At 34.4% G+C, this 25,852-nt stretch overlaps 1 protein-coding gene across 1 annotated transcript; it reads left to right on the top strand.

Annotated features, from left to right (window-relative positions):
• The first annotated feature begins 6,671 nt into the window (after window positions 1-6,671).
• On the top strand, window positions 6,672-23,461 carry LOC138704540 (phenoloxidase-activating factor 3-like). Its single transcript, XM_069832537.1, has 6 exons — window positions 6,672-6,828; window positions 8,207-8,596; window positions 12,202-12,310; window positions 16,680-16,885; window positions 18,746-18,853; window positions 22,535-23,461. Exons 1-6 carry the CDS (start codon window positions 6,741-6,743, stop codon window positions 22,843-22,845), a joined length of 1,212 nt encoding a protein of 403 aa, XP_069688638.1. The 5' UTR covers window positions 6,672-6,740; the 3' UTR covers window positions 22,846-23,461.
• The last annotated feature ends 2,391 nt before the right edge of the window (window positions 23,462-25,852 follow it).

Below are 25,852 nucleotides of genomic sequence, written 5' to 3'. Positions count from 1 at the left end.
AATAGATACTACCTAAATAAGAGATACAGATATAGATACAAAATGAAAAATACAAAATAAAATACATGAAAAATAGTTAAATATATATATATATATATATCATAGCCAAAAATGTAAAATGTAGTTATAATTGGTAAATTACAGAGTAACAAATAGCAATATTATATAAAATCAACAACCTTCAGTATATTAATAAGAAAATGTTTGTATTCCATGTAAGAAATGCAGAAATCTAGATCCCATGTTTTACATATTTCATTGAAATTTGAACACATTTTTAACACTGGTGAATTTTTATGTGCTGAAGTGTTTGGTTTTTTATAATATAACAATTGACGATTTAGTTATATTTACCTTTCCTTACTTTTTAGTATTATCAACTCATTTCATGTGAAATTCAGTAAACAGAAGTTGACCTTATTTGAATGCATACCAAATGATTTCATGTATGTTAATATAGCTTTCGGATAATATTTCAATAAAATAAAATATACACGGGAATATAACTTGCAACGTGACAAGAGGACTGAATTGTTTCGAAATGTGTAAAACCTAAAATGAGAAAGTAAGTGTCATTTTAATGGCACCGATTTCTTTTATACTAGGAAATCAATTGATTTTTTATAATATTAATTTAATTAATTATTTCGTAATGTACACCTTTTATTACTTACACGTTCTACTTACTGTTTATTATAAGCTTACCGGTATCTAATTTCTATTTTATACATACCTTCTATCTCAAAATCATTAAGGACAAAGACTATTATTCCTGTTTATTTCCCGCATTTCTTAAAATAATGTTTGTATGCCATGTTAATTTATATTTATTTTTATTTACGTAAACAATGACGCACAATGAGGCCAACACAATCCACGCTATATTCACATTGGCTTGGAGTGATTTATTAAAGAATGTATTCAAGACCAATTTAGAAACATGTTTGCACCGAAAACGGATGCTCCCTGGACCAAGTGATCGTATTTTAATTATTTGTATACACTAGCAATTAAGAATCATGTTAATGAAATTATTCTTGCACCAAAAGGTATGATTCCTAGATCAAAACGATCGCATTTTAATTATTTAAACACAATTACAAACAAGAAACATGTTAAACGAATTATCCTTACACCAAAAAACAGGTGCTTTCTGAACCAAAAGATCGTATTTAATTAAGTTGAATACAATAGAGTTAAAAAACTGTTGAACGAATTATTCTTGGGATGTTCCACAAGTCCCAAGTCGTGCTAAAGATCTTACTCTGCCAATTTATTATCCAGTACGGAATTTTATGTACTGTACGGAATTGCTACCGTAATTTAAAATATTTTATATTATTATATCGAAGAGTTATTAATTACCATTATCTACTTGATTTTTTATTAAAATGAATAACTCTGGAGCATTGCTTTTCCGCAGTCGATAAAAACGTGATTTTGTATAATGTTAATGAGATCAATGTACAAAATTGCTGAAACTTACTATTTTATATTATACCGTATTCGCATTAATATTGATAGTACAAGAAGTGCATTGAGTTCAGTTAATTCCATGTAAGGGGATCTTACAGAAATTCGTTTGCTATATCTTATACTATTCGCTGCTTTGCGATGTCTGATTGAGTGCCCAAGAATTGTTCTGAAGTGCTTTCGCCAATATTCATCATTATCTTCTATCAATTTCATAATCTCATATGTCAAACGGATCAATAATGATCCACAGACAATACTTTCCGTCACTATGGAAACATATTAGTTCAAATGTTACTTCATTTGGGTTTTTAGAGCAGTGTGAATTTTTAAACGGTTTTTATTGTATTAATTTTTCCTATTTTAAAATTACGGTAGTATAAAAATAGTATATATAATTAGAGCCCGGATTTTATGTAATATGAAAATGAGAAATATGTACATAAATATGTAGCTAAAATGGCAAAATATGTAGATAAATATGTAATAAATAAAAAAAAATGTAACTTAAAATCTAGGCTTTATTAGACATATTTTTGTACACCAATAAAAAGTTACAAATGCACTTGTGATTCAACCTCATTTAATTATTGTTTGGAGGCGCAATTAATAATTAAATAGTTTTCCATATTTTCTGCTGTCTTTGATCGTCTCGTCAATGGCAACCCATACGTAGGAATCATCAAGTTCAGCTCTAATCGTTTCCATTGTGTCAATGTATCAGGAGTTCAAACAATTTTTCCGGAGTGTTGATTCATGCGAAATATTGAAGTCGCAGTATTTGCTAGGAATGCTTGAAACTTTGGAACTCCAAATTTATACCATGGTATGTTTGCAGCAACCCTTGACATGCACACATTTTTATTAAATTCACTGGTAGAAGACGAAGAATGTTTCAATACCATTTGTGTAAGAAGAACTTGTACTTTCGACGGAGCACTTTTTTATTTCTCACATGAAGTTCAGTCTTTAAATGCTGTTAGCCACCGACGTAGCTCTGTAGGCTAAAGCGCTTGCCTACCGATCCGGAGTTGCGTTCGGACGCGGGTTCGATTCCCGCTTGGACTGATTACCTGGTTGCGTTTATTCCGAGGTTTTCCCTAACCGTAAGGCAAATGTCAGGTAATCTATGGCGAATCCTCGGCCTCATCTCGCGATCACCAATCCCATCGACGATAATTAACCTCGTAGTTGATACAGCGTCGTTAAATAACCAAGTAAAAAAAATGCTATTCTAATATTGTGACTTCATGGAGCACCCAATGCGTTTGTCACACACTTTGCACAACACGATTTTATCATCGTAGTAAAGAAATCGTCAAATGAAATCCAATCTTTTAACTTGGATACGAATGGCAGTAGACTAGATACTTGTATCACCTGATGTCAAAATAAGCTTCTCAAGAAAACAGAAAAAAAAAACATCATTTTCTTTTAGAGCAACTGATTGGGAATTAAAAATAATGAAGATAATTATTACAGTTGTCTGAACACTATTTATTGATAAAATAAATAAAATAATAAAACTGGTTAGAAACCATACATGTTTCGGGGGCTATGCTCCCCCATCTTCAGTGGTTGTACCACGACTACGGTGTAGATGTTCTACCGCGTCATTTTCTTTTAGAGCAACTGATTGGGAATTAAAAATAATGAAGATAATTATTACAGTTGTCTGAACACTATTTATTGATAAAATAAATAAAATAATAAAACTGGTTAGAAACCATACATGTTTCGGGGGCTATGCTCCCCCATCTTCAGTGGTTGTACCACGACTACGGTGTAGATGTTCTACCGCGTGTCGTATCTTAAAGAGCTCCCGAAACATGTATGGTTTCTAACCAGTTTTATTATTTTATTTATTTTATCAATAAATAGTGTTCAGACAACTGTAATAATTATCTGCATTATTTTTAATCTTCACTTATGAACACTGTTGTATTTTGACCTTTTAAGTATTTAATGATTGGGAATGTTTGTGCGAAATGGTCATACCCAAAGGGTAACTTTCACTCTTTCCTTCACCGCGTTAGCAGTACAATGACCCACCCTTTGCATTGGTATTTGTTACTACTTTACCGTTACTTCTTAAAGAATATACGAACTATTAGCATTGCAAAGATATGTACATTTTTGACAATACGTTATTATTTTCAATTATTAAATTATATAATTATATTTATGCACTAGGGACGAAAGGGTAAGCTTTATAAACAATTTTAAAAAGTATTACTTAAGAAAGAATCAAGTAGAGGAAAAATTGGTGAAAAAAACCTGTATTCTTTCAAAATATGCAATATTCTTCAAAATATGTAAAAATATGTAATATATGCCAAAATATTTATTATGCACCAAAATATGTAAACATATGTAACTTAAAACTTCGAAATAACGATCTCTTTGATATGATTCGCCGACATTTTAGCTTTCCTTATATCTACATATATAGGAACAGAATATGTAATGACATAAAATCCGGGCTCTAATAATAACTTACATGTGTTGAAAGACTCGTTCCAATCCTCGTGTGATATACAACCCTCGGTAAACCCCGAGTCACAACCTGTTACACTCGGATGTGCAATGAATGCCTTTCAACACTAGTACTGTATTACAATAAATATTTTCTGCTGTTTCGTTTCAATTCTTCACACTCCAATTAATACTGAAATCATAGAGAGCATTTCATTTCTATTATTGCAATTAGGGGCCTATCAACATTTCTTGATTTACACCTACATATAACTTAGGCTGTCCCTCGCCGTGGCGTCGCGGTTTAAGGCATCCTGCCTAGGACTCACGTTACGGAATGCGCGCTGGTTCGAGTCCTCGTGGGAGAAGAAATTTTCTCATGAAATTTCGGCCAGTGTATGGGACCGGTGCCCACCCAGCATCGTGATGCACTTGGGGAGCTACGATAGGTAGCGAAATCCGGTTGCGAATGCCAGCTACATATAACGGCTGGGAGGATCATCGTGCTAACCACACGATACCTCCATTCTGTTTGGATGATCGTCCACCTCTGCTTCGGCATGTGGGCGTGAGGCCAGCAGCCGACTGGTCGGTCTAGGCCCTTCACGGGCTGTAGCGCCACGGATTATTATTATTATTATTATTATTATTATTATTATTATTATTTTTATAATTTAGGCTACAGAATATTATGTCAATAATCCGATTTGAGATTTTGTACGCCCACTCGTGAATACTAAAGAAGCTTTTAAGCAAAGGGAAAGTACAATGAAAATGTTTAGTTGTTAAAAGTGACTTGCTCCAGTTTTTATGTTAAGTACGGGGACCCTATTTCGTAGCACTTTGTAAAATCACTCTGATAACCTAGAAAATAAATAGAAACAGCTCCAGTGAGCCCCGGTAATGTGTACTTAAACCGTTTTACCGCAAATCTGGTATATGTAAAATTAAAGTACAAACTTCTAATCCACTTGCATTATAGGTAAGTTACTTTTAGTCCAGGGAAAACAGTCTTCCTTTTTTACGAGTGTTTTCGTAAAATAAGAGTAGGCATACATATATTTTTTCCCGTACAAAAAATACAATACAAATGGAGTATAAATTAGTATTTTACTGCGGAGCTAACTGGAGCTGTTTCCCTTCATTTTATAGGTTTTCTCAGTGATTTTACAAAGTGCTACGAAATGGTGTTCCTGTGCTTGTCATTTAATATGAAAAATAAGTGAATATTGACGTCAGTTGGTGTATGTGCATTAGATTTATGTATGTGCAATATTTAAATTTATAATTCACATGCTTCAATTTTATGCTCACTGCTCATAGTTCCGATTTTTGCTGCTTTTTCTTTTTTATTTCTTTTAAAGAGTGATGTCCTCCAACCTTGACAAAGTAAGTGAATACAAAAATACAGGGACATCATTTTATTTTTACTTCAATTTTTATTGTACCTGAGTTTTTGAATGTACTTCACTCCCACCCCTTCTACTAGTAAACTTCCAACCGTTCACGACACAGAGCCGAGGGCGCGTAAGCAGTACTGAGTTAGCGAGCATAGTACGTTCCAGAAATATGTTAGCGTTTTCCAGTGACGAAAGAGCTTTCAATATTGAATCATATTTTCGTACAGGTACTGTCGTCCGTTTGCCTACGTCGCATCCCGGTTTCCCCCACCTGCTTCTGTTCGCCCCTCTGTTAAGTCTAGTAGCGGGTATCTTAGCTCTTTTCTGAAAACATTAATTTCTGTTAGGAATTGGACGTCTACGTAATACGAGTATTATACAACTGTTTAAAATAACTTAAATAAAAGGGCCTCGTTAAGTAATTGTCACGTGATTCCCCCCCCCCCTTTCTGCGACCCTGCGACAAAACCACTTGAACGGACAGTAGATAGCATTTCTGAGTAATTTTATCTTTTCGGATCGGGCAGAAGTGAAGACTGAATTTACAGTACGTAAGGTACTCTTTTATAGAGTAGGTACAGAATTATTTCAACATGAGTTACTCGTACGAAGGAAGAAACTGGTAATTGGAATTAGGTACAATAGTCTATAGTACGATAATATGCACAAAAGAACTAAAGCCTGTATCGAAATGAACGGCCACCATTTTGAAAAATGTGTTTAAATATCCATATTATGATTATCTTTCAATTTAACTTCATTCTCTATATTGTACGCTAATGTGCTGTAACAGTACAATATACACTGCATAATTAATACGTCCGAATGGATAGCTCAATTCGTGAGTAAAAACACTAAGTGTTAATACAGTACTGTATTTTGATTAAACAAAAACCTAATGAAAATTATCAAACTCAAAATTGCGGTATTTTCTAGTTTACATAAATGGATGAACTACTTTTCTTCCCTCCTATACCTAGTAAAGTGATTTGTATTTTACTCCAGTATCATCGAACTCCAGTCGTGGAAGGGGTAGCAAACGGTGTTTCCTGTTTCAATCGTTAATAGAAAGGTATAGCCAGGTTAATATTAAAAATGTTAGTAAAAATAAAGTGATGTCTGTATATTTTCATTTTGCAATAGCGTAAATAATCCTAAATGTCACAAGTATGACTGTTTATCCATAGCAATTAAGAAACTGCATGAATATGAATTAATTTCCAGCGTGTTGCGGACCAGAAAGATGATTCAGGATGATAGGTAATATACAGTATCTTGCCTAAGCGGAAAGACTTCGTGTGCTGGCAGGAGGATGTGGCAGTATATAGTCTAAGATCTCCAGGATTAACACAGGAATGGACACCAAGTGCGAACGTAGGATAGACCGTAACAATGGAGCTGCAGAGGAGTCTTATAGGATATGTTCTTTGCTTGCTGACGTGCGGCGCTTTTGGACATCGATATAACTTCGTAAAGAACAGTAAGTAGAAAAAAATACTATATTAATAAAGAAATTGAGGAAAGAATTTAAACAAGATTATCAAGGCGTATTGGCAAGCAACGTATAGTACAAATCAATATTAAATGTATAAAAGAGAAGGATCTTTTCTGTGAAAATTAACTTTTACGAATAAGTTATGAATAGGACCTGGAAGTTTATGCTCTAAAAACTTGCTAAATATGCCCTTAAAACTCCAAAGTATGAAAATAAATATATACCAATACAAATTCTTGATACCTAACTTATAGGTTAAATCAGATTAGATTAATCTTAACAGTTACTGTTGAGAATCTGAAGCATGCGAGTAACTGTCCAAAAGAAGCAATGAGTTGCAGTTCACAATAATGACATGGCGTAAGCTTTCAATAGATGAAGAGCGTCTGTTATCTCTGAAGATGGATTTGTATCTTCGAAAGCTTTCTCAACATCGCAAGATGATACTGGGCAAACTTAAACTAAGCTATTCCACAGTAAACGATAGTTCACTTGGACTAATGGATTAAAATGTCTCTAGATTCACACATCTGTTCGTATCCATTGGCAGGGACAGAATTTAGTCTGATACCTTCTGAGCTTCCGATCGAACGATAAACAGTCCCGTGCGCTACATTGGTCTTCAAAGAAGGCCTACAATAATTGTGACAACAATTAAAATGGGTGAAATGTTTAGTAATTATAGGCTATAAAAGAACAAAATATGGTTATTTTATTTTAATAAGCTAAACTATGTATTTTATGCAACATCAAATCAGCTTTAATGAGTTTAAACGCGAAAATGTACCATATAATGTTAACAAAATAAAAATTATGCATTTACAAAGTCAGAATATACAGTACATAAAATCAGATATGCTTAAATGTTATTGACTCGTTAAGACAATTCATCAGCATTCATTACAGCCAATTGATATATATATATATATATATATATATATATATATATATATATGAAAATGCGTCAATTTTCTGGCCATAGTCATGAAGTTGAATGTTAGAAAATATACCAGTGTGTATTATAATGCATTACGCGATATGTTTAGTTTGGTTTTATATAATTATTTGAGAGCTTAGAATTGTATTGACAATTATAATAATGATATTTTAAATATAAATAGTTCATTTTTTATTGACACGACTCTCTGCATTTATTATTATTATTATTATTATTATTATTATTATTATTATTATTATTATTAGTCATCATTTTCTGTCCTTCACTTCAAACCTAGCATTCTCCAATCTTTCCTATTTTCTGCCGTCCTCTTTTTCTTGCATATGATCCATGTATCTTTATTATTATTATCATTATTATTATTATTATTATCATTATTAATATTATTTTATCACGTCATTATAGCTTCCAATTATGGAGAATGCTTACTAAAAGGGCTAGAATGTGTGGACATATCGCAGTGCCCTGAAATAGCTCAGCTGGTGAACAAAACAACAAGTGTTCGACATGTTCTGGCAAAACTGAAGTACTTCATGTGTGGTCTGAACAACGGGCTGGTCAAAGTGTGCTGTCCACAGGACTCTGTGATTCCTAAACCGCAACCCGGTGTTCCGGATCCTGCCACCACGACTCTACCAGCCGACACAGAAACCCGACCGCCTACTTCTATTGTTGGACATCGTAACTTCAATTTGATCAATAGGAACTGTGGCGTGGGACTCACAAATCGCATCGTGGGCGGCCAGAGTGCACTTCCTGGAGAATTTCCGTGGTTGGCACTTCTTCAGTACAATGGTAAGTACTCTTTCATTGATCTACTCGGAAGTTGTAGTTGGCATATGTCGTCAGATCAAGTGTTCCGGAAAATTGAATTAATAATCACAACGATGAAAATACTAAATGACACTGTCTGTTAAGTGAAATAGAAATGTAACGTATGCGTTGTAATTTAAAGGGACAGGAATATGGATCTTAAAGAAAATCGCTTTGTTCAACATCGCTTTACTACAATCGCATTTACTCACTCAATTCGGGGTCACTTAACCCATTATCTCCTGGCTTAGTTGCTTCATGAGTAATGCCTTATTGGTGTCACTTGTGAGATGGGACATGACAGCGCTGCGATCGACAAACCAACTGAATATCACATAGCGTGGGAGGCCTGTTGCTAGAGGTAACAATGATTGAGTTGCCGAGTTGCAGTTCTCATGTGGTGAGTGTTCAATAGCTCTTGGCACTATTTGTTGTGCACAAAAGATATCTGCTATTAATACATTTCGTATTTTATTTCCTAACGATATTTACGCGTATACTGTTTTATATCTTCGCGTCAATTGTCAATTAATGTTTTCAACGTCAGCCATCTGTCAGCTGGTAGCTCGTATCAGCTGATCGCGTGATCGCTCAAATTTGTAATGTTGTTGCTTTAAGTACACTCCATAAACAAGTCCATGGAGAAAGTATATAAAATAAAGGGTATAGGCTCATGACCAGGGTGCGAATTAAAATTTCTAATGACGGGGCGATAGAATCCTAGATAGAGACTACTATACATATTATTATTATTATTATTATTATTATTATTATTATTATTATTATTATTATTATTATTATTATTATTGCTGTTGACGTTACTGTGATGAAATGCAAACATTGGAAGTAAGAATAATAAAGTAATGAATAAACTCACCTCTGTATCACGACTGGATTACATTTTTAAAAATAGTTGACTTGAATGAGTTAATTATATCCATGAGCAGGCTTAAGATAAGATGTGTAATTCCTAAGTTATTGATTGTTGTCAGCTTGCCGGTGATGATAATATGCCTACCGTTGATCGGGTATACTTTACACAAGGGAGGTAACTTTACACATTTCTAGAAAAATGGTGTATAACAGTTTTAATAATGGCACACACTTCAGTCTACCACACATATGTGCTGTTGTCACATAGAATCAGTTCCACGGAGTTGCTACACATTGTCTGTAATGTGCTGCCTTCTAAACATTTTTCTAGAAATGTGTAAAGTTAACCCCCCTTGTGTAAAGTATACCCGGTTGACGGTACATCGATATTATTTTCTTTGCTTACTGTATACTTTACAGAGTATATCTTCTCATATTAAAACAAATATGTTTTGTGAGGGGACAGAAATTATCCCTGGCAGAGATGTTAATATGAATTTATGAGTGGGATAACTTTCCAACAAGGGGGAGTTCCCCATCTCCCCCATTAATTCGTACCCTGCTCATGACATATGGACTCGATTATAACCGGCAAAGAATATATTATATGTAAAGAGATTAGACGTCATGTTTGTAGACGTAAAATGAAAATCTAGATTGACTATACATTCACTACCTTTGCGTCTGGTGGAGTGTCCAAGAACAATCTATTGAAGACTGGACGTAAAAGAGGCTGTTAGTGTCAATATCGCTTAAAATTATTTTTTTTTTAAGAATGTATGTTCCTGGCTCAGTCCACTAAGAAAAATGATAAATCCCATTGTAAATTTATTTAGAACTAGCTTTTCCCATAGATATGCAAAACGCATATTAGCTATACATTCTGTACCTCATAGCGAAATGGATGAAAGTCACAAAAATATAACTTTTCAGGAAAGCAAAAAAAAAAAAAAAAAAAAAAAAAAAAAAAAACCAAAGCAAGTAAATGAAGAGCAATGGTAGTCGCACAAGAAAGCTCTGTTTTCTACGGTTTGTATCTTTGGCACTTTAATGTCCAGTCTTCAATTCTTCTTAACATCTTTCGCCAATTCCATTATTATTTTCTATCAATTTCACAAACTATAATTCAATACAAGCAAAACAATAATGACACATAATAGTTATTTATGGTACTTGTGAGGTAAGTGCATCTTTATTGCACGAGTGGAAAGATTTAAGCACGAGGCGTCAGCCGAGTGCTTAAATTACACGAGTGCAATAAAGATCACGCTCACAAGTACCATACGTAATTTTATCCATGACCATAACGAAAAATTATGTTTTATAAAAGAAACTATGTTGAAAATAAGTCCTCATGTAATCACATACCATGGCATGGAATTTAGAATCAATACGTTACTAGGTAGGTCATGATGTAGGAGGCCATGATTAGTAAATAATGGTATCTAAGGCGTTGGATAAATAACAAATTATAATTAATTATATAATTTTTATATATATTTTTTCACTTTAAACGTGTATTTTCGTCTTTTTGAAGTTTCAGGGATTATTTAGAAGTGTTCACGGAACTAATGTGATTAAAATAATTTCACATTTTACTTCTGTAAACTTAAGAGGAATATTAAAACTTAATTAATCATCGTGTCTGTTTAGCTCAGTTGGCTAACGCGTGTTATTTTAAAATCCTATAAACCCAACTTCGTAGGTTCAAGTCTCCTCGCATCCCAAAAGGTAAATTATTACAAAATTTTAAAAAGATGCATATTAGATATGGATGTAATGTACAAATTACGACGTAGCAGATAGGGAAAAGAGAAGGAGATTGAGTGTATGTATATTTAAGAAATGGTAATAAAGAAGTAGAGGTAGTGACATCTAAACTAATATATTAACTTCTTGAGTAATAGTTCAATGGAAAAGTATACGTGTGTACCCGGGTACTAGGAAAATACTAATGAACTGTGAGGTAAAGTCTTTATCTCACTAGTGAAATAAAGTAATGTTGAATAAAAGCCTACTTTACAAACGCAAAAGTATTTAGTAAAGGCATGTTTTTCGTTATGGCCATGGATAAACAATATTTTCCGTCACTATGGAAACGTAGTTCAAATGCTACTTTATTTGAGTTTTGTAGCAGTGTGAGTCTTTAAACGATTTTATTGTATTAATTTTTCTGTTTTAAAATTACGGTAGTACAAAAATAGTATGTAACATGTGCTGAAAGGCACATTGAATCCTTCGTGTGATATGCAAATCTCGGAATACCTGGGGTTGCATTATACTCGGATGTGCAATGAATGTCTTCCATCACTAGCGTTACAATTTATAACCCACTATTTTTCATCATCATCATCATCATCATCATCATCATCATCATCATCATCATCATCATCATCATCGTCAAGGTTTAAGCCTCTAAAGGCTTGTTCCGGTCTCATACGGAAGAGGCAACCCTTCTCGTGGGGATAAATACACGAGAAGACTATGATGACTAGTCTAAAGCTTGCAGCCCAAGCAGTCATCTTACCCTGCAAGGCGCCAGTAACGCATTCAGGGGACATTTCTACACTATTTTTCAACACATAAGAATTTAAACATTTATTTCATATTAAGATATTGACAAAAAGTTCTAAAAATTTCATAGATGATCTAGAATATGTCTAATTTTTTTAACGATCAATACTAATCTCAACATATGAATGTTCTGTTTTCAGTGTCTGGCGAGTTAGAGTTTTTATGTGGAGGTTCCCTCATCACAGACATGTACGTCCTCACAGCAGCGCACTGCTTGGCACCCACCATGAACGACTCTTCAACGCAACTGTAAGATCTGTTCCCAGTTACTTCTCTAACCATTGTCTACTTTTTAGTTATTTTTATGCTGTTCAGAGTCACTAATCCTAGAGATTTATCCCTAGTTCTAGGGAATTTGAATGCCATCAGAGGTATTGAGATAATTTATTCTATTTTTTCTCTTTACAACTAAATCTTTTCTTTCATTTCAATTTTAATTTAGGTATATATAAATATACTTAAAATTAGAATTAAATATTTCTTTAGAATTAATTTTTAACAAGAATAAAAATGTAGCTTTCCATTTTTATCATATTCCTCATTGCTGTAAGAGAAGAAAAATATCATTCTTACAGAGTTTTTTTACTCGCAGTTTTTTCTCGTAGGAAGGTGATTGGGTAAGTATGGGAGTGTATTATTTTGTTAAGTGCGGATTTCCCCTTTTCTCTACTGAAAGGGGAAACTGTATTGGTTGAATTTATTACTACTCAGACTTTCAGGCGAAGCGCATTGAGATTAAGATGATGTGATTTTAGGATTTGTGACTTAAGCAAATAATATATTTAAGATTAAGTAAGAAAAGGGTAGATTTGTGTAAATGAGTATGTCTTCCGGGAGTCTGCTGACAATTAAAAGTAATCTTCCCTTTAAAACTGAAGCAAGTAAACCTTCATATCAAAGGTTTTCTTTGTTTCATAATTCCAGAAATGTATAGTGAGGGGAGGGATATTAGGGATATTCATAAAATAAAAACTTGCAAGTTCCCCTTTATTGATAGTAGCCTACATTATGATGGCTAATGAGAGCAAAAATATTCTATTAAACGCTTATATTGGCCGATTAATTGTGTTCTATTTGTTATTATAAGTTTTGTTAATAAAGACTACTATTCAATTTTAAGCTGAAATCATATTTTGAAATTAGAGATTTCTTTTATTGGAATCTAGCAATAAAATAAGAAGCATTTTAGGAATTTTTAGTCTAAACAGGTTGGCAACACTGATGCTGTTACTCAGCTAATCTTTTTTTTTTAATTATTTTAGTAGGTTATTTTACGACACTTTATCAACACCTTAGGTTATTTAGCGTCTGAATGAGATGAAGGTGATAATGCCGGTGAAATGAGCCCGGGGTCTAACACCTAAAGTTACCCCGGAAAAAACCTCAACTAGGTAACTTGCCCCGACCGGGAATCGAACCCGGGCCACCTGGTTTCGTGGCCAGACGTGTAACCGTTACTCCACAGGTGTGGACCGCTACTACTCTAAACTTATATCAGATATAGGATGAAACAAGCTCTGAACTGTAACGAATTCAAATACTATTACAGTAAATTAGGTTGGCCTAATTTTAAGCTATGTGTTTTGTTTGTTTAGTTTTGTGTTTATTTCTTTCGCATGTATTATCACAGCATTGGTTACACGAAGTATAAGTAAAGTTTTATTCTAATAATAATAATAATAATAATAATAATAATAATAATAATAATAATAATAATAATAATAATAATAATAATAAAAGACAAAAGACAACAATTTACTATGCAAGAGAGATTATCTTCATTTTCCTGCCAGGAAATGAAAAATGTTTCGCTATAGAGCGTTCGGAGTTTAGAAAATACGTTTGGGTATACGTATAAGCGTCTTCTTAGCGGATATCTCTCCTCTTTGTAATATAACTAAAGTAAGTTATACAGATATTTTCTAGCGTATATAAAATAATAAAAGTAAATATATTCCATTTATCCGGTTATTGGAAATACAAGAAACTTATTTATGAGTATATTCATAAGCAATATAAAGCGTTTCTATTTGAAGCAATGCTTAGTTATAGTATTTAGATATTTCCGTTATTTTATATACGTTAGAAAATACGTAAATAACTTATTTTAGTTACCATATCGTCGGCTAAGAATGAAAACCTCGTATCTCACGAGAACCAAACTTCAGACGAGGAACAAAAAACTGTTTGTAGACTTCATTTTTATATTTTTTAAACATAATTGACCAAATTTTACTTTTAAATCAGAAACAGTTGTTTTTACACTTTTTACGGGTTAGTTACGAGTTTATCTTCCGATTAAGCTTTTTTTTTTTTAATTGAGATACGAGGTTTTTATTCTTATCCGACGATATATTACAATGAGGGGGATGTCCGCTAAGAACATGCCTATATACCCAATAATATTTTTTAAACTCCGAACGTTGTATAGATTTGTAGCTGGAGCGGAAGGTCTTCAGCAGCAACAGCAGCAGCAACAATAGCGACAACGACAATAATACTAATGATAATAATAGTAATAATAGCTCGGATATGTAGACACTTAAAACGTTAGAAATAGGTAGAAAAAAAAGTCATTAAAACACCCAAAACAGGGACTAAAAATGCGAAGTAATGTTAAAAATGTATATAATAAATATACAGAATATTAACATTTTTATTTGTTTTTCTGTGTTGAATTTTTCATATGAGCAGCTGTGTTTATAAATTATAACCTCATGAGTTATGAGACATTTTTTGTTTGTCGCTTTAAACGCCACTTCTTTTTACATTTTACCTGGGAAAAAATAATGCCAATCCATCGGTCCAACGACTAATCTAATCTATACTTATACTAATAATAGATCTGTAGCCGAAATTTTTCTGGTAATTTTCGATTTTCCAAAAATAATTGGTCCTAACATATACAATTAACCACCCTGAAACCGAAAATGGTTTTTTGAAATTTTTGTTTGTATGTCTGTCTGTCTGTCTGTATGTTTGTTACCTTTTCACGCGATAATGGCTGAACGGATTTCGATGAAAATTGGAATATAAATTAAGTTCGTTGTAACTTAGATTTTAGGCTATATGGCATTCAAAATACATTATTTAAAAGGGGGGTTATAAAGGGGCCTGAATTAAATAAATCGAAATATCTCGCTTATTATTGATTTTTGTGAAAAATGTTACATAACAAAAGTTTCTTTAAAAAATGATTTCTGATAAGTTTTATTCTTTGAAACATTTTGATAGGACCGATATTTAATGAGATAAATGAGTTTTTAAATTAAAATAACTGCCATCTAAGGCAGTGTATTGAAATAAAAAACAAATGACTTCGTCTATAAGGGGCCTTGGACACAACAATAAAAAACTATGAAACATAGCCTACAGACAATGTTTCTGTGTTTGTATGAAGTAATATCGGAAGCTAAATTAACCGATTTGTATAATTAATTATTATTTCATCATTGGAAAGTGTAGTTTCTCTAGATGGACATAATGCTATAATGTTATTACAGTAACTTGTGAGTGAATTGAGGACAGGTAAGATTAAAATAGCTTCTTATGCACAGAAAACTTGATAGGTTATTCTGTGTATTCATTTCCTGTATTTCTTAAAATAATGTTTATGAACATATTCATTTTTATCTCAGAGAATTAACGAACAACGAGAGTGTATTGATTTACTATGCAGTAATACAGTAGTACGTTAGCTTAGCAATCCATTATTTTATAATTCAAATTTTAACTATGCACAATTGAATCGTGTTAAAATACATAAAATATATATGCAATAAATGCAATGCAAAAAAATTGGGTAATGAGCCAAGCAGATTATGTTGCGCTGTTGTAAAAGCTGTTCCTCCTGAGATTCAAGAGCTCCCACAACAAATTAAAAACTTTCTAATTCGAGTACATCCGTTATCAACACACGTTTTACATAATATAATATAATATAATATAATATAATATAATATAATATAATATAATATAATATAATACAAACATAATAATAAATCTGTAGCCAAAATTTTTCTGTTAATTTTCGCTTTTCCAAAAATAATTGGTAATGACAATTAAGAAACATGTTAAAGGAATTGTCATTGCACCAAATGAGTGGTCTCTGGACCAAAATGATCGCATTTTAATTATTTGATTGCAATTTAAATTAAGTAACATATTAAACGATTTATCCTTGTATCAAACACGAATGTTCCCTGGATCAAATGTCCTATTTTAATTATGTAATTACTTTATATTTATTTCTAACGGGTGCAGCGGAGCGCACGGGTACGGCTAGTTCTTAATAAAATTATAATCGAGCGAGGTGGCTCATGCGTTCTGCATGGGACTCGCATTCGGGAGGTCCGTGGTTTGATCCCCGGACCGACCAACCTGACTGTGAATTTTCCGTGGTTTTCCACAGTTACTTTGGAAAATGGCGGATTGGGATTTTCATTGTCACGGTCCATTTACCTTCCCTCCCTGTGTTCTACTATCAAATGACATTAAAACCAACGAAGTCTTCTCAATACATTTTCGTAAGCTTTCAAAGTTGTAAAGTCCTTTCTGAATCACCCTTTGTAACTGCTACTAACACTTTGATTAATCTTGTGATTTATTTGTTTCTCAGAGTTGCTGTTCGGCTTGGAGAGTACGACTTGAGGCGAGAAGAAGATTGTCCCCAGAACAGTAGCAAAACTAACCGCTGTTCTCTGCGTTCGAGAGACTACGCCGTTTCCGAGATCGTGCTGCACCCCCGGTACAATCAGCAGGACAGGATCCAGTTCAAAAACGACATCGCACTCATTCGACTGAAGACGAGAGTGGAGCTGTCAGGTAGGCTACACTGAACATTTTCACGGCTTGCTCAACGATGCACAGTTTTTCACTGCTGTAGTAATTTAATAATAATAATAATAATAATAATAATAATAATAATAATAATAATAATAATAATAATAATCAGGAGAAATGAAATATGTAATTTTAATACTCACTTATACAAATCCACTCCTTGGTTTTTTGACATAGAACCACAGTCTAGTATATACAGTCGCGAAGCTCAATACGTAGTAAATATGCAAACATTAGTAGTTGCTCACTACTAGGAACGCTAATATCGCCTCATTACAGGCAATGCAAAATTGTACCGTCACAGTCCATTGTTTCTAGCACCCCCAAAACTCAAGCTTCGTGACTGTATGTAGTAGACTGTGATAGAACTACGTCTTTCTCCTCATTAGGAATGGGGGAAGGGAACTTGAGAATTGACAGTCACATAAAATGCAATCCCCCTGTTCTCCTTGTATTCCACTTGTTCTTGCCTGCCCTTTATTCTTCTTTCATTCCCATTTTCTCCTGTATTCCCCTTGTTCTCTTTATCAGCCACTCTTCCTTGTATTCTCCTTCTTCTCCTTCTACTCCATTGCTCTTCTTGTCTTCTCCTTCTTTTCCTTGTATTCCCCGTCTTCTCATTTTATTCCCCTCATTCTTCTTGTATTCCATTTGTTCTTGTTTCTCCCTTCTTTCCCTTGTATTGTATCCTTGTATTTGTCTTGTCCTCCTTGCCTTTCCCTTGCTCTTCTTGTTTTCCCCTGCTCTCCTTGTAGTCTCCTTGCCTTTCCTTTGTTCTCCTTGTATTGACTTTCCTCTTTGCCTTTTCCTTGTTCTCATTGTATTCCTCTTGTCTTCCTTGTATTGCCCTTGTCCTCCCTCTCTCTTTCTTGCACTTTCCCCCTTCTCCTTGTATTCTCTTGTTCTCCTTGTCTTCCCCTAAGTCTCCTTTCCTTGCCCTTGTTCTTCTTGTATTCCCGTCTTCTCCTTGTATTCACCTTATTCTCTTTGTCTCCCCTTTCTCTCCTTGTCTTCCCCTTCTCCTCCTTGCCTTCTCCTGGTGTCTTTTCATTCCCCTTGTTCTCCTTTAATTCTCTTGTTTTCCTTGTCTTCGCTATCTTTTCATTTTATTACCCCTCTCTTCCTTGTATTTATTTTTTGCTCTTTATCTTCCCCTTAGTCTCCTGGCCATTTCCCTTGCTTACCTTATACTGTTTATCTTCCCCTTATTTTCCTTATATTCCCCTTCTTTTCTATTTCTCTTGTATTCTTCTTGTCCATCCCTACTCCTTGTATTCCCCTTGTTCTCCTTGTCTTCCCTTGCCCTCCTTATTTCTAATTTTTGTATTCCTCTTGTTCTCCTTGTATTCCCCTTGTTCTCATTGTATTCGTCCTATTTAGATGAAAAATCCCAGACCTGTGACTCGAAGCTGATAGTGCAAGATTATGCAAGAGTATCATCTCGCCGACATACTTATACTAATAAGAGGTGTACAAGTTTGAAATGAATGTCAATTAAGCCGAGACCAGTTCAGTGCCAATGGAAATAAAAATAAAAACAATCATTTTATATTTATTTATTATTAACAGATTCTGCACCCAAGATATGATGGCCTAATCTGTGAATGATGGGGATGAACAGATTCTACAACAATAATATCAGTTCTATTTTAGGTATTCTATTTTGTGTGTTACCACATTTCAGTTGTAGTGAACCAAATATCAAAATCCTTGGGGATTCACTATAAGCATAGTTGATTGTATGTTGTAATTGTGTAGAAACTGATACTATAATATAAACGTGTTTTAGGATGTAGTTATTAGTTAAGCGTGGAATAATAATTGCAGATATGTTTCTTACAGAATATGTGAGTCCTGTGTGTTTGCCTGTGCCTGGAAGATTGACCACGAAGAATGACTTTCTAGCTGGCCTGAATCTCACCGTGGCTGGCTGGGGAATGACAGGAAACAGTACGTATTACTTTCTCGATAAACTTTCACGTCATTTTTTCAAGAAATTCTGTATTCACTAGAACCTACTTGACTCTTATCTGTAGGGCAACAGACTGCGAATTGGGAGAGCTCGAATTCTACCCCAGGTTTAGGTGGAACTTTCAATCTCGCCAGGCGTCCTCGTGGTCTAATGGTTATGCTTGGATTCTAAGTTAGCGAGTTCAAGCCCGATAGGGGGCATTGTGTTTTAAACTACGATAAAATTCCAAACATGGATTTCTTCGGGAGATAAGTAAAGCTTTGTGTCCCGTGCTGTAGTTTTATGGGACGTCTCTGTTGTTGATAGAGGGCTGCAGGTAAAATTTGTTGTCCATTTCTCGTCCTCCTTGACTTTCGACTCTAAATTAGCCTATATCTTCAGTCAAGATTCGTTAAGTAAAATACTATTACTACTACTAATACTACTACCACTACATATCACCATAGCTTCCAGAAAGGCTCCAGGACCCACACAACCTTCTCTAAAATTAATTTGAATAGAAAATTGATTTATTAAATCGTCATATTATTCCAATGATCCCAACAATACTTGTCGCTCAATGTTAAAAATAGGTAGAAAATTGAAGGTACGCACTCATTAACCGGAACGGATTCGTTCAGCGCGTTCGGATTTTTATTCTTTGCACTATTTTAAATTGAGCAACGCCTGTGTCCACATGACCGGATTCCGATCAAAGAATTTTAGACGCATATCCGTACGGGACAAGATCAAAATAATGAGTCATGACAATATATCGATTACGAGGCTCCAGTCGCGCTAATATTAAAGGTATAAATGAAATGGATGACGCGGCACTTTGTTTTTTCTTCTTCTGAAGCTAACGCAATTAAAAATAAATCTTTATCAGAATTACTAATTTTATTTACAGATTTAGTACAGAATACTACAAGTAAGTAATGTGCTCGCTTTAGCGGTATATAACAAAACTGATAGATGATCAATTTGAAACTGCAGAGAAGTGAGCGATACTACAGACCAGTGATCGTCAGCACTCGCTGAAATGAGTAAAGGGTATTCAGTGCAACATAATATGCCCTGTCATGCAGCAGACAGAGAGGGAGAGAGCATACTCGCCAGCAGCTATGGATGTATCATAGTGCAGTTTCTTATCCGCGGGTCAGAGACGTTAGCCCGAGGGTGTTCTGTGCTGATGACCGCTGTTACAGAGTAATAAAAATCTGATCGCGCCGAAAGAATCCGATTTGGTTAATGAGCGCTTACGTTTAGTCCATTCTCATTCTTTTTTTTTTTTAACAAATAGGCATAATTCCTAACTCGCAGTAAAGAAGAAAAGCTACGTTTCTGAATTAAATTTAAAAGATGTCAGGTGATAATGAGGGACTAAATATTCATTCTATAGGCCTAGATCATTTCACCAGTACTCCAGGTCCATATCATCTAGATCAGTGGTCGTCAGCACTCGCTGAAATGGGTAGAGTGCATGAAGGGTAAGGAACTCTACTCCGTTGTGCACAAGGGATAGAGAGACAGCATACCCGCCAGCAGCGACGATTGCACGCTACGGCTGTGTCTTGTCTGCGGGTAAGAGACGCTAGCACGAACGTGCAGTGTTTTGATGACCGCTGATCTAGATTCTAGATAGTCACCTATCCTTTGTGAAAGCCTAGTTACTATAACTGAGGTAAACACGCTCTTAAAAGTTGCCGCCCCTAAAATCTGCCACTTTAAGCTCTAGTCTAATTATAGTCTATTTTTTGGTAAACTCGCCTTTGAATACCAAGAAAATAAACTGCACATGGCAATATCACTCACAACATGGAAAAGGAACTCAATTTTATTGTTTGGAAACATATACTAAAACGCATAATGAGAAAGCATGTTTTACCTTCGTGGCACTTTTTAATATGGCATAATTGAATAAATTATTCGTTTAGTGCATGCCTGTCAAACTCGTGCTCTCAAGGCGCGAACGAATACAGAGGGCGTGGTTACTAATCTCCTGACTGCTTCATTTCCCTTGCATTGACTCAACATAAGTTAGGGCAGGGCGCGTGAACGTAAACAGAGCTGTTGTACTAGTAACAGTGGCGGCTGGTACTGTGCCCCTATTTTGGTATATGCTTGTTACTGTAATAACTTTATTATCACCCTCGTCTTTCTCAGTAGGCCTATTGGCCCGTAAATGTATACAGGGAGATTTACAAGAAGTTATCGCCACTTATGAAACACATTCCCGAAGACATTTTAAGCAAAAAAGTCATATAAACATGGGTACAATTCTCAATAGTTTCAGGGTTACACTAATTTTAAATTGTTAAAAAATACTTTTTTTGTTTTATGGGTAAAAGAATGTTACAATTATACAATGAACTATTCAGAAGTATCATTTCTTTAATTGGCTAGTACTCTGAAGTGTGTTGTCAATTCCGTAGTTGCTTAGTACAGATTTTTTTTTCAATTTCTAACTACAAAATTACATTTTTTTAAAGCACTTACCACAACAATTGTTATAAATCACGTCATTCTTGTAAACTCTTTAAAACTGTGCATTAGGATGCAAAATCGAACTGCTAGAAGTCGTGTGATCTGTAACAATTGTTGTGAGGAGCGTGTAAGAATGATGTAATTTTAGTTAAAAATTTAAAAAAATCTATACAAAGCAACTAAGGAATTAAGAACACATTTTTAGCTTCAGAATATTAGTCAATAAATTCTGTAATTGTAATATTCTTTTACCCTTAAAACTAAAAATAAAAGGTATTTTAACAACTTCAAATTAGTGTAACTCTGGAAATATTGAGAATAGGATACATTTCATGTACAGTAAATTCTTATTCTTTATTATTTTTTTCTGTAACTTTAACAATGTTGTATTCTTAACTTAGTATGTTTATGTATAGGCTATGGTACCGTTTGTTTTTGTTTTTTTTTTCTTATTCTTTTTATACTTTATGTGTAATTACATTTAACAGTTTAATCACAGTTGTGATTATTATATTATTATTATTTTTTCTTCTATCCAGTTTTCATTCTTGGTCACACCCGACCTCAAGCATCTTGCTTTTTCGGGTGTGATCCAGTTACATTGCATTTATACAATAAATGTAATATGTAGGATATTTGACTATGAGATTGGTAATCAATTTCGAATTTTTAAGAATATTCATATACGAGTATTACAATAATATGTAAAATATTTGTTATTGTATGTAATGTTTGCTTGCAATAAAATATCTTTGTAATCTTTGTAAAAAAACATGTTTATATGGCAGTTTTTGCTCAGAATGTCTTCGGAAATAAGCTCTGTAAGTGATGCTAACTACTCGTGAATCACCCTGTATACATTTTACGGACTAAAAGGCCAACTGAGAAAGACGAGAATGATGATAAAATTATTTACAGTACTAAGTATGTACCAAAATAGGGGCACAGTACCAGCCGTCACTGTTACTAGTACAACAGCTCTGTTTACGTTCACGCGCCCGGCCCTATCTTACATTGGGACATGAAGCAATCAGGAGATCAGTAACGAACCACCTCCGTATTCATTTGCACCTTGGGAGTACGAGTTTGACAGATGGTTTAGTGCATGCCTGTGACATACCTCACCTCAGACTGACTCGAATCCAGTTTCAAAAGATAGGCCTACATTTCGTTAATGAAATAACTTTGTGCAGGCATGGAGAGCGACGTGTTAATGAAGGTGGATGTGCCGTACATATCCCGCACATTGTGCGAGTACAATCTGCGTGGGCGCAAGGTGTTTCCAGGACAGTTCTGTGCAGGAGGCCTCCCTGCGATGAACGCATGCAACGGGGACAGTGGCGGCCCTCTAATAGCCAGCATCTCCAGGAATGGCGGCTCCCGCATCTGCTATCAGGTCGGCATTGTGTCTGTAGGCTTCGCGTCTTGCCTATCCTCCACGCCTTCCATTTACACAGACGTCGAAGATTTCGTTACGTGGATTCTAGACAACATACGAGACTGAACAATTTTGCTTCATTATTTGCATGCATCGTCCATTGACAGTCAGTGGAAAATCCATTATGTGGTATGTATGGTGTACAAAAAATGCTCTCATGAAGGAGATCAAGAATTTAAAATAAGTGTAGGAACATACCTCTAACTCACAAATTATCTACCATGTTAAATGGGTTTCTGTAGGTTAACGTAGTCTCAGTTAACCATCGTACTACGTTTTATGTCACAATGACCAAAATGTGCGTTCTCTTAACCCAGTGCTATCAAGAATGTATACGTCTACACTTAGTTGTAGCACGAATAATGCTACGGTTGGCCCAGCGGGCGAATCGGGCCAATTTTAGAAAATATTTAATATTAGAGCCATCGACACTGGTTTGTAAGGTGCTCCATCTCATAGGTTACTTTATAATCCCTTAGAAGTATTTCGACAAGATATTATGCTGTATTGTAAATTATATTGTACAACGCATATATCACTATTAATTGAATAATCATATTTATATATGTTATACTAAATAAAGACTATCAATTAAAATAAAATTAAACAAATAATTGTAATTTAAATAACATTATTTAAAATGAATGTAATTACTTAAATAAAAATTATTTATTTTGATAAACAGTTGTCATTTTCTTTTACACCTTACTTCCATGACGAGAAGAGGGGTTGGATGGAGAAAAATGTAACTACACACACACATTCTCTCATCCATGTAAGAAAGGATTCTAGGACTGACTGAAATATCTAAGTGTGAGCTCTAAATCTCATGGTCACTTGTCTCACTCTGGGATTCGACATTACGTCATTCATTATCTTGTGAAACCTCTTGCGCAGGAAGCTTCTTTTCCTTGCTACGCTTCCACTTTTAGTTAGCTCACTTACCCTTACCATAAGGTTCTTACTATCTGTTACGAAGCACTCATGGTTTTACGACAAATCGACTGACCTATGATGTCCTACACCACTTCAATCTCAAATAAGTTTGAAGAGAAAAGGATATGTAAAAAGCAAATGGAAATCTATACCTAAGCAGTCGTCGATTAAATAAATTAGGAAAGACTGGAGAATGCTGGGTTTGCAGTGAAAGATCTGCCCTTGAGCAGAACATTATGAAATGAATGAATGTCTTAGTCGTAGGTCCGCTTGTCATTAGTCTGTCAGAGGCGCCAATTTTCACAGTTATTGAAAACTCGAACGCAAAGAATAGATCCTAATTTATTCCATCCACCATAAACAGGGATTTGAACCACAACTCTTGTGAACGCCTACTTTTACTACAAAGATAAAGCCACCGGAAGTCAATGCAAGTGAAAAAAAAATCAGAAATGGAGAGGTCTGTCCGTTACACACTTAATCCAGTTTCAATTTATACATTTCTCATTAAATTAATAATATTGATAGAAAATGCGAACACATAAATATAATGTTCATGTGTAAGCTAAGGTCTATATATCTAATTCTAGAATGAATGTTCAATAATTAGGTTTTCATTATCTTGGTTACACATTCTCCTTTCACGAAGACTTAGACATCTCTGGGGAAATTAATTTATAACACAATTTAATTATTAGCAGTCACAAAATTAACTAAATATGAAGAGTCCACTGCAAGAATGATGGATGTCATTTGGAATACATTTTTGAGGAGAAGCAATTGAAAGTTTGAAATGCTTAGCGCTCAAAGCTTAACTGTGATTTTCCGATCATTACTGGACAATGACTATCAGTGTTAATCCATATAACTCTCTATGTACATTCCATATGTCTTAAGCTATGCATTGACAGTCTTGGTTCATTTTCGACAAGAAAGTGACATCCGTCATTCTTGCAGTGGACTCTTCATATACAAGTCTCATAATTTACTCAACTGCCAATAGTTTTTTCGTAGTTTTCTTAAGGTACCGTACAACGATATTTTCGAGTGTCAGCGGCAATTGTGATTGTGAAGTAAAATATCTACCACTTCAAACATTCGGCGTGCCATTTAGCATATAGTGCATCCGAGGAGCATCGTTTCAAATGAGCTTTCTCCATCTTAGTTTTTTTTTTTTTTTTTTTTTTTGTGAAGTGAAAAAGATCCGACCAACACTTCCTTTATAATATCATATTATTGAAATGAGAGAAAACTCGTTTCCTTACGTAATCGTTTGAATTCTGCGTTCATAGAACGTAGAAAAGATGCTACATTTTAAACTTTTTAAAGAATGGAGAAAACACTTTGTGAAACAATTTATTCTCTTCGTATAAAAGAAAGAGTCATCCCAGCATTACTAGCAAAAGACCTCCCACCACTATGCCTAGCAGCAGCAATGACAGTTTATTGTTTAAAACTGAATGTCTTCCAGATGTCACACCACACATACAATTTAGGAACACTGTCAGCAATATGAACTCGAATGAAAAAGTATAAGCAATTTTTTTTTAAGAAAAGCGATGTTCCTATCTAGAACAACTTCATCGACATTGGTAGGCTATACATTATTGCAAAAGAAACATTCTATCCAGAAGACCTCAGACACTATTTTCCTCTACTAGTTACTTGACTTAGTTACCAGTGGCGTAGCATGAGATTTTGAGCAGGGGAAGCTAAGTCAAGTTGTCTTTGATGTACATATGAGAAAACGTATTACAAAAGTATAGTTTTAAAATAAATAATAGTCAATGTCAAGTCAGCAGTCGAAGATTGGTTGGAACCTCGTAAGTAACACCAATAAGGCATGACCTCAAATGATACGTAGTAAAATATGATTTCACTGTTTACACATATCTCTAACATATAGACACGTATACGTATAACATTAGCTCACTCCCTGTCATACTTAGAGAAATCACAATATTAGTATCATTACGTAAGTAGGCGTCTGTCTTTTGGTTGTGTCCTTCATTGACAGCAAGGAAGTCGGTCATTTGTTTTCTAAATCACACTTTTGTTCATAAGTCAGTCTTGATAATAGAATTGTCCTAAAAAAAATCAAGTAAATTAGTGTCAGGAACTGTTATTTCACTCATTA

Source organism: Periplaneta americana, chromosome 8, assembly GCF_040183065.1.
Source record: "Periplaneta americana isolate PAMFEO1 chromosome 8, P.americana_PAMFEO1_priV1, whole genome shotgun sequence".
Classification (NCBI taxonomy): domain Eukaryota; kingdom Metazoa; phylum Arthropoda; class Insecta; order Blattodea; family Blattidae; genus Periplaneta; species Periplaneta americana.
Note: the sequence above shows the minus strand (reverse complement) of the source record. Positions and strands in the feature narration are given on the sequence as shown.